This window comes from Haliotis cracherodii, unplaced genomic scaffold, assembly GCF_022045235.1.
Source record: "Haliotis cracherodii isolate W230 unplaced genomic scaffold, xgHalCrac1.p SCAF_8, whole genome shotgun sequence".
Lineage (NCBI taxonomy): Eukaryota > Metazoa > Mollusca > Gastropoda > Lepetellida > Haliotidae > Haliotis > Haliotis cracherodii.
Genome location: NW_027266341.1, coordinates 49,916,206 through 49,926,879, shown reverse-complemented (window position 1 = coordinate 49,926,879; position 10,674 = coordinate 49,916,206). Strand labels below are relative to the sequence as shown.

Sequence of the window (10,674 nt, the reverse complement as noted above, 5' to 3'; positions counted from 1 at the left end):
CATACGCCGCCATCACCCAAAGATAGACATAAGAGGTACCACGCGTTCAGGGAAAAAGACAAAACCTTTTACTGACTTTACTAAATCCCAAACGGATTTTAACATGAATGATCAGTCACACCCAGTTGGTCAACTTCGTTTACCAGATGCTTTCAAAAACAAATTGACGGCAATGTCAACACGTGCCCGAGGTATACCTAGGAGTATCGACGTACATATGGCTTTTGATATGAGACCATTTTCTGTAGTGGAGAATGTTGGATTCAGAAATCTGCTGCAATCATTAGAGCCAAGATACGAAATTCCATCGAGAACCCATTTTGCGGATACTGTTGTTCCTGCTAATACCAGGGTTCAGGTCCTTGAAACTCTGGCAAATGCATGTTCGTTGGCCCTAACTACCGAAATGGCAGCTTAGATGATTCATTAAGTTAAGAGAATCATAACAGTATATATTTTATGACTCATGAACATTCATTCATTTTCATTAAATGTTTTCATTTTAATAATCTAAGTTTAATTCATTTACCTGTTGTCTTCTCGTGTCACTATGTGTATCGTAGCGTATCAAGATACGTATCGAATCGTGATGTAAGTATCGAGATACGTATCGTATCGTGACCTAGGTGTATCGTTAGTATCATGTAGGGGTCTTCCTTATAGTAACCATGTCAGGGTGTTTCTCACAGTAACCATGTCGGAGTCTTCCTAAGTAACCATGTAGGGGTGTTCCTCATAGTAACCATGTCGTGGTGTTTCTCATAGTAACCATGTCGTGGTGTTTCTCATAGCAACCATGTCGTGGTGTTTCTCATAGTAACCATGTCGTGGTGTTTCTCATAGTAACCATGTAGGTGTCTTCCTCATAGTAACCATGTCGGGATGTTCCTCATAGTAACCATGTCGTGGTGTTTCTCATAGTAACCATGTCGGAGTCTTCCTAAAGTAACCATGTAGGGGTGTTCCTCATAGTAACCATGTAGGAGTGTTCCTCATAGTAACCATGTAGGGGTGTTCCTCATAGTAACCATGTCGTGGTGTTTCTCATAGTAACCATGTCGTGGTGTTTCTCATAGCAACCATGTCGTGGTGTTTCTCATAGTAACCATGTCGTGGTGTTTCTCATAGTAACCATGTAGGTGTCTTCCTCATAGTAACCATGTCGGGATGTTCCTCATAGTAACCATGTCGTGGTGTTTCTCATAGTAACCATGTCGGAGTCTTCCTAAAGTAACCATGTAGGGGTGTTCCTCATAGTAACCATGTAGGGGTGTTCCTCATAGTAACCATTTCAGGGACGTCCCCATAGTAACCATGTCGGAATGTTCCTCAAAGTAACCATGTTGGGGTCTTCCTCATAGTAACCGTGTCGTGGTGTTTCTCATAGCAAGAATTTCGGGATGTTCCTCATAGTAACCATGTCGGAATGTTCCTCATAGTAACCATGTCAGGGTGTTTCTCATAGTAACCATGTAGGAGTCTTCCTCATAGTAACCATGTCGGGATGTTCCTCATATTAACCATGTTAGGGTTTTTTCTCATAGTAACCATGTAGGAGTCTTCCTCATAGTAACCATGTCGGGATGTTCCTCATAGTTACCATGTCGTGGTGTTTCTCATAGTAACCATGTAGGGGTCTTCCTCATAGTAACCATGTAGGGGTCTTCCTCATAGTAACCATGTCGGGATGTTCCTCATAGTAACCATGTCAGTGTGTTTCTCATAGTATTCATGTCGGGATCTTCCTAAAGTAATCTAGGGGTGTTTCTCATAGTAACCATGTCAGGGTCTTCCTTTGGGTTGACGAAGTCATTTAGGCTAGTGGGCTCACATTTGTCATTACTTTGCATGGGTATGTGACATTATATATTATTCTTATTTTGTAATATTATTGGGAAATATCTTTATAAATCATTTCGTGTGACGTTAATTCCACGAAAGGTACAACAGCCTTTGAAGTTTGAATAACGTCATCACAGCTGACCACACTAGTTTTACAAAAATAGTTACAAAGCAAGAAACTTAGATCTACTTCAAATTTAATTTACAGAGGCAATATGGCGATATAAGCCTGAAAATACGTCTACACATGAATTGATACAAGCCTCAAACGTTTGCGAGAACTTGTTCCATAAAAGGAATAACTCATGAATATTAATGACCCCACGACCTAGTTTGGCGATGTTCGTAGAAGTGAGTTCTGCTGTATTGCCATCGCATTTGTACATTTTAATCCTATTATAAGTCATAATACATTTTTTTAAATACTTAAAATAATAGTTCGTAAAGCGGGTTTGTTTACGTAGTACATATTCTCAATAACACGTGCGTTTAGTTTCGAATGTTGGCCCACCTCGAACTTTCGATTAGGCAAACGGAGTTAGCTCCCTTCTGGTACCACCGTGAATGCGGTTTCGCCGTCCTTATAGAAACCATATAGGGGTTTTCCTCATAGTAACCATGACGGGGTCTTCTTTAGTAACCATGTAAGGACGTTTCTCAAAGAGGATTACGATTACCGCGTGTCCTTGTCTCGTAAACAAAGCTGCTAAAAGCAATTAGATGAGCACACGTTGTCTCACCTATCTGCCAGTGATACAGTTAAAAGGTACCCATTATTATCATTCAAAGAATTTTGATTCAATGATCGGAAGATTCTACCATGAATAATATATTCCAATATCGTGTTTCTTCAGTTGTATCTTTTACTAGAATAATGTGAGATGGGGTTTAACGTTGCGTCCACTGATATAGCGACGTACATGCACGTGTTGTGTGAGTGGCTGCTTGAACTAGTCTGGACTAATTCTATATATACTAGTATATATACACACACATACATGACGTCTCAGTTATAAGAACTGTTTCGAGAATAGGTGTCCAGGAATCAAGTTGCTGAATATGGCTTGTCATAGCTACCTATCTGCATCCAACACATCCTAGCTAGGCGTCAATGTAATAATATCCTGGTTCGAATCCCACCAAGGGTTTATATTATACTGTCCATACATGGTGTTTGACTGGGATCCTGTCTACCTGAAACAGGAAAAGCGCCAAGTTTGCTGTGCGAACGACAGTTTAGCCAGCTTAACATGGCGTCGACCATCCACGAGCTATCTGAACACGATCGGCTATTTCCGGTGAAAATAGGCTTCTTTGCGGCTAAGGAAAGGGGCGAGGTTAAAGATCCACGAGTACTGATAGATCACGTCAAGAGGCACACTCTGAATTACACATGAACACAATACATGTCAATAAAATCATTTATTTCTATTTCCGATACATTTTGCCCACAAAATTCGGGTACTCCTGAGTAATAAGAAGACACCAATTTATCCCCATTCGTCACCATTCGCAACTTTCCGTAACCCACGGAATGACACGAGTGGTCACGGATGCAGTTCATCAAGATGTTAACGGTGCATTTAGCACATATGCAAGTGTAACACAATGTCTATACATGATAATGATGATTACATTTTGTAATGACTGTAACATTATCATCATAATGTTATAACTAGAACTGTTTCCATAGATACAATTTCGAGTTTAGATATCATTTATGGACGTATTTGTACAATAACATATATACAAGTTGTATGAATTATATACACATGACAGACGATGAAATCATCACTGATATGAGTTTATGTACATATGAATATTCTACTCCCTCGTATTCTTTCTAAGTAAAATAAGTACATGTCTTGCAAATCAACGTGTTTCTACGATCTAATAACTACTCTTTACATTGATGCAATAACTTTCTTTGCGTAAAGCATTCGTCACCACTCGGATATTTACGTAATATTCACGGCTTGTCCCGGAATGAAAGAGACTATAGTCACGTGGTATATGAAACTACCCACAAACCAGTGACGACACAAGCACTAAACGTTAAAATGTAGTTGGCCAAGAACATCCCAAAAAGTAACTGTTTTATATGCCAAGTATCTGTGCTGACGACCATTTGGTTTTTGAGACGATGAATTTTTTATGCGACATTAAAAGTTAACGGCGTTTTCTGACGACTTATTCCTTTGAACATGTCCATGTTTTTTTATAAACAAAACTGTCTCAAATTATCATACGTTTGAAGTTGGAATCGTCAGGATTGCTTACAGAATCGTTCAGCTATCTGGGGTATACGTTTCGGTGGCCTGTTTTTTTTCAACTCCAGGGGCCTTGTTGTGTATGTCAGTATGGAAAGCATGGTTTGGATTAATAAAAAATAATCTTCGATGATTGCACAAATTAGGATAAGTAATGTTTATCTAAAAATTGAACAATGGGGTTAATGTATCAATGTATCCATACGAAGGCACTGAGATTCTTGGGTCCCAGTACTAGTGTATATGATCCCCGATATAAATGTCAACTTTCCTTTCCCTTCATGAGTATTAACCCATCCTGGGTTATCCAGGGAATTAAATATCCATTTTGCATTTTGATTGGACGGTTATTTTTAGCGTCGTTTCGGACTCGAAACCATGCTATGATAAAGAAAGGGTCCAGGGTATTTAGTTGAAATGGACATTTAATACACTGGATACTCGAGGATGGTAACCTGGAGTAACTAACACCACAAAGAAACTTTTATCCACAATGGACAACGGCAGGCCGAGTATCTTCGGTTCGCTTCCAAATGTTGCGGATATTTAGACATGGCCTTGACCTTGACCCCCATGTCTACGGCCTTGACTTTTAAACGCAGGGTTCAAGGATGCCTTGATAAAGGTTTCACAGCAGTCATGTCTACATATGCGTGATGTACTGAAACAAAAAGAATACGACCTCAACACAGGAACCTGATATTAGGATTAAAGAACATCTTCGTAATATTACCAATAGAAGGCATTGTGTAGTTTCAAAATGAACCACATACCTGTTGTTCATAAATGTAGTTGTCCTGGGTAAACGAATAAGTGATTGAGAAGCTTACATTCATTGTTAACAGAACACTTCATAAATAAGGGAGAAAGACAAATTATACTTTATATCATTATGTTATTACATTTATACAATCATATATTTAGCAATTATTGAACATATGACCACCTATTAAAGCGCTAGCATAATTGAGTATCGAACGTATTAGTAACATCTATGACATATTTTTAAAGAAGAATCTATAGAAAGTGTTATGTACATAGATCTAATTGTGTTGTGCAAAGCTATGAACTCAAAAGGAAATAAAATATTAATAAGCAAACATAAATAGATGAAATTTGTGAGGTGCAATGACGTCTATCAGTGAACTGGAATGATTATCTAATTAGAATTGGAATGGTTATCTAATTAGACTGTAAATCTACACTCAGATGGTTTTATTAGTGTCACAACAATAATATTAAAATATATTGTTCCAAGAACGTCTTGGCATCTATCAATATGAAGGAATGATTGAAGCTTGTTTTAAGACAAATTCAGCAACATTCCAGCCATATCTCGGCGGCCCGAAAAAAGACGACAAAATCTTGCTTCGACAAACCAGCGGCTGAGAACATGAGCGACGGACCAAGACTTTCGATTACGATGACTCTGTAAGGCCACACATTGTGGCCACCCAATCCACACTTAAGATGGTTTTAAAGCCTATTTGTTTATCTATGTCGCTGATCAAAACCATTTAGTAACTGGTTGTATTTCAATGGATGGTATGATACGTAATCAGTATGTGAAGGAATTTGTCAATGAGGATAGATTGGCATTTCTGTGGACTGAAATTTCCATTCGCGATGGCTTTAAGCCAATATTGATTTGTTTCGAAGATATATCCCTCAGATTGGAGCATTTTTAACTGTTATTTAGATGGAAAACAAGCATTTTTGAATGTCTTAAGTGATATCTTGTATGTGTTCTTATGACTGTTTGCTGGTCCATAAAGCAACTTAAAATAGACTGATTATTCTTCGTCTTCGGATTTGCGAAAACTTCTTCTCTGTTAAAATCAGAATAATGTGAACATACTTCGTTGTTCATATGTTCTTTTGATGTTCTGAGGTAAGTCGGAAATACGAAAATGAGAATATACAGTCTTGTAATGCATAGACAACTCAAAATAAAGGTTCGCCAACTCCTGAAATAAAACTAAATTAATGTAAAAGAGTAAAGAAAATCTAATATAACAAAGAGAAAACAGACTAGAAAAAAGCAAAAAAGCAAAAAGTGAACTAAACAAGGATCTACAAAGTATACAACAATGAGGAGACAACTCTGTGATCGAGCGAGTGGTTTACCACTAAAACCGACGTCATGATTGGACAGGCAATAACTTGTCCTCTATAGTGGGTTCCGTAAGGTCCGATTCCTGAAAACAATCTGATGTTTGTAGTCTGTGCCTGTTATTACTCTACACCACACCGAGGAAGTGTTTAATGTCATGGTATATCATGACAGATTTATATGCGAGGAAATCTAGAATTAAGCTACGCATTGCGTCACGTGGCCACATGAAACCAAAGATCACGTTATCGTGACGAATTCGGGATTCGAAACACTACAGGCGGACACTGGCACGTCTATTGGAGGCAACTCGACAACAACTCGGGCATCCGGAACCTTCCTCATTGAGGCCCAGAATACAAGCTGATGCTAACAAACTCTAATTGCCTCTTTGAGTCGAGCCTCTGATGAGGTGATTCTTAACATTCTTTCAGCCATTGAGAAAATGTTACATATTTGCGTGTATTAGCAAGAGGCATGTTGAAAAAGCAAACATTTAATATACAAACATGTACAAGCGGAATTGTGTAAGTAGGTGAACATTCTCTATAACTGAAAAATAATTTACAAGAATTATGACATACATGATGCGATTGTAAACATGCAAACGTAAGCATTTTATTAGCAAAAGTGTACAATGTATTAGTTTAAGCACACACATAAGCACGTGCGAATAACTTTTAACTCCACTCCTTTACAAGTGTACTTCAAATGCCTATATATATATATATATATATATATATATATATATATATATATATATATATATATATATATATATAGTTTAGTACATTAGCATAAGCGATAAGGGAGAGAATTCTTGGAATATCATAATAGACAAAACGTACCACATCTTGGACGAGATCATTGGCTTTACGTTCGGTAGAGGCCGCCGTGACAGCATCATATGTCGTGAGGTAAATACAGTCATGATATGTCTCCACGAACTTCGTTTGTTCCAGCACATACCACATCTCATCTGAAAATCAATATGAAATCAGAACATACAGTAAACTACGTTTATAACGAACACGCTTATAACGAACTGACGGATATAACGAACTTATTTTTTGGTCCCGTTTATTTGCTGTTTATGTGCTGTATATATGCTTATAACGAACTGCGGTTACAACGAACTAAAATTAGTGGTCCCTTTGACTTCGTTATAACCGTAGTTTACTGTATATACAAATCTAATATTCCATAGTGGGGTAGCCTAGTGGTTAAAGCGTTCGCTCGTCACGACGAAGTCTCGGGTTTGATTCTCTACATGGGTACAATGGGTGAAGGCCATTTCTGGCGTCCCCAGCCGTGATATTGCTGGAATTTGGCGAAAAACGGCGTAAAAACATACTCACTCACTCACAATTGAGAAACTGTTCTCTGTTGTATCTGAATTTCACAATACGTTGACGAAATCACTTTTTATTTATTTGTTTTACGAGCGATCTTATGGTTGTAGAAAAACAAATCATAAACTAAGTTTTTAGCATATAAGTTGATGTAAACAAGAATAGGGATTGGTTGGCAACAGAGGCAACTAAACCACAGTATGTAAGCAGTATTTGGGAAGATTTGATTTTCGGGTATGACTATAAGCCCCCAGCAGCCCATTCTTGTAAGAGGCGACTAACGGGATCGGGTGGTCAGGCTCGCTGACTTGGGTGATGCATACATCGTATTCCACTTACGTGGATCAAATATCCTGATTTCAATCATTGGATTGTCTTATTTAGACTCGAATATTTACGGACCGCCGTATAGGTGGAGTATTGCTGATTGGGGCGTTAAACAACTATAATAAGGAAGCGCGATAATTCTGTACATTGAGTTATTTCCACTGCATTCGAACCTATGCTGAATACATTCATACAAATCTTACATATGTTTAGGTTTTATCTGTGTATAAATGCAACAAAAGACATTTTAAGGAATTTTTTAATTGAACGTAGAATATATTGCTGAACTTTAGCTATCAATCAGCTGTCAAACAGATTATTATACTGTTACCTCAAAGTTGTAACGTTATATGTATAAACGTTGAACCCCAAAAAGAAAAATAATTCCGTGATGCAAGATTTTAAGTCAATACGACACTTGAAATAAGATCAAGCTGCATGCAGGCCAGTCTTTACATGTAAATGACGTTTGTGACTTAATGCGCCCTCCCTCCCCAAATTTTGAAAATTGCTATGTCACTCCAACTGCATGTGACGATTGTTTACAAATCAACGTATACCGACTATCAAGGTATACCAGACAATTGCGTTGTGCTTGAGTGTTGAACTATAATACATCAATCACACCTACTCTTGTTTAAAATCCGATCAAATAGACGTTTCAAACGTCATAACTGTGACCTTGACCGCGACGATATGCTAATTGTAAGTCGGGTTAACCCACGGAGGAGTGTTTACTCGACACATTAAGTGCTGTACTGTGAATATCGTTGCCTATCGGATTAACCTGTGTGCCTTTGTGACAACCGTCGTCTCGGCATGAGTGGTTTTTGTGTTGTCATGTGACACAGTCTGACTAAAGAACACGTAGTCTGACATCTGTACTGTCATAACGAGGCTGCAGTCATGGGGAGATAACTGATTAGGAATGTGACGGGTGATGTCACGGATATGTCAACGAACACAGTGCTTGTCATCTGAAATCACTTAATATTAGTGTAATTGATCTTTGCAGAAAATGTGGCTTAATGTTTTGAAATGCTACAACTTGTCGCATTCGCATCTTCCGCAAATTTCTTAAAATCTGTATGGTATTTAAATATTTATATTTTAATTTTATTAAGTAAAACAATATGTAGTTTTGTTCAGTTTTGAAGTTCGTTTTTATTCTGAGTCATGTCTATTCATGAAAACAAGAAAGACGGCAAAAGGAAAGAAATAATAAAATGTATCATGTGATAAAATGTCTAAAAGTTACACGCATAATGGGACTAGGATTTGTAAAAAAACATCATGAACGTTTATACAGCACCCATTGTTTCAGAACTCTGTAACAATGTGTCACCTATTGTTCAAAGAATAAAACTTACATTATTAATTTGCGATGCAACAATACATCACTGTATGTGACGCCCCCAATATGACACGTGTGACGTCGTGACGTCACCCAACGTACATCTGAGGCGAAACACTCTGTTATTGTACCAGTAGCGACAAGCTTAACCAGCGTCATAAATGTCGTTTCATCGCGTTTCATCACGTTGTCTCGGGCCAACACTTACACGGAAATTAAAGGATTTTATACCAATGTTTAGTAGTTTCATAGGAAACAAGAATCTTAATGCTGTTTAATGGCGCTATAATATGCCGTTATGAGAAAGAGTCTTGACACTGCGTGGCCTGCCCAGACGATGGAAGGCAAATGCCACCATAGCTGACAGATGCCATCACGGACTGGTCATTTATTATGAGGGTGGGGGTGAGGGTGGGGGTGGGGGAACTGGTCTTAGGACTGTATCATATGCTGCAACATATGTTCGCCCTAACAATTTTTCATGACCGCCCACCCCTACCCTATTATACACAACCATTCCCTAATATTGTTCAAATTGATACATTTTTAATTTGAAAAAGTGAGTGAGTGAGTTGGGTTGAACGCCGCTTTTAACAATATTCCAGTTATATCGCGGCGTCTCAGCTTAATGTGTGAGGAAAGCCCGAAGTGATTAATTCAAAAAAGATATTAATTGTGTAAATTTTGTCATTCCCCCTAATCTTACCGGGCCTCCACCCCAACCCCTTAATAAATGAACAGTCCCTTACTGTAGTTCATGACAAGCGACTTCAGGTGTGATGGTACAAAGGACGGGCTGTAATATATTAAGGGGGTGATGGCCTTGGGGGAACTAAGGTAAACATTCCTTCATAATTTTAACCGGTTTCCGCATTTTTAATAATTTCAATGCTACAAAACACAAAGGCATTGTTCGCGTATGTGCATATAAAATAATGTGAAGCAAATATATAAATATAGTAAATCTGTTCTCTTAAAGCGCAAATAACATTTAAAATAGAGGTTTTAGATAGAAGGAAATTAATCGAGACCCTTTGCATTCGTGTTTTAAGTTACAAGTTCAAATTCACAAAAAGCTTCTTAGAAAGGCCAACTATAGAAAATAAATATTTAGATAGCATCAAAATCATTAAAAAGCATATTTATGTTTTCTTAACAATTTAACACTGGTAGAAAGTTTCAAAACAGTAATCACTATTCATCAAACTTCTTTTTAATCATATTTTTCAAAGATTAGAAAATTTTCAATTATTTACTTATTATTAATATGTCAATGTAACCAGTAGTTCCAAGTTTTAAATTGTCGTGACTCGCATCGTCTCATATACCATATGAATTTTTAAGGTATTATGGAACTGTTTTTCTGATCTATCCAAATATACAATCCATGGTGGTATGAGACAACATTAGCCTGTA

At 37.6% G+C, this 10,674-nt stretch overlaps 1 protein-coding gene across 2 annotated transcripts in view; it reads right to left on the bottom strand.

Annotated features, from left to right (window-relative positions):
* Positions 1-3,285: 3,285 nt before the first annotated feature.
* Positions 3,286-10,674, bottom strand: part of LOC139450268 (prestin-like) — a 29,307-nt gene continuing 21,918 nt past the window's right edge. The window contains exons 17-18 of one of the 2 annotated variants that reach the window (XM_071231945.1): positions 7,074-7,204; positions 3,286-4,773 (exon numbers count right to left, since the gene is read on the bottom strand). In XM_071231945.1, the coding sequence (XP_071088046.1) occupies positions 4,756-4,773; positions 7,074-7,204 (149 nt within the window). In that variant the 3' untranslated portion in view covers positions 3,286-4,755. Of the gene's footprint in view, positions 4,774-6,239; positions 6,311-7,073; positions 7,205-10,674 lie in introns of those variants that run through there. The other variant, XM_071231944.1, reaches the window with a different exon arrangement.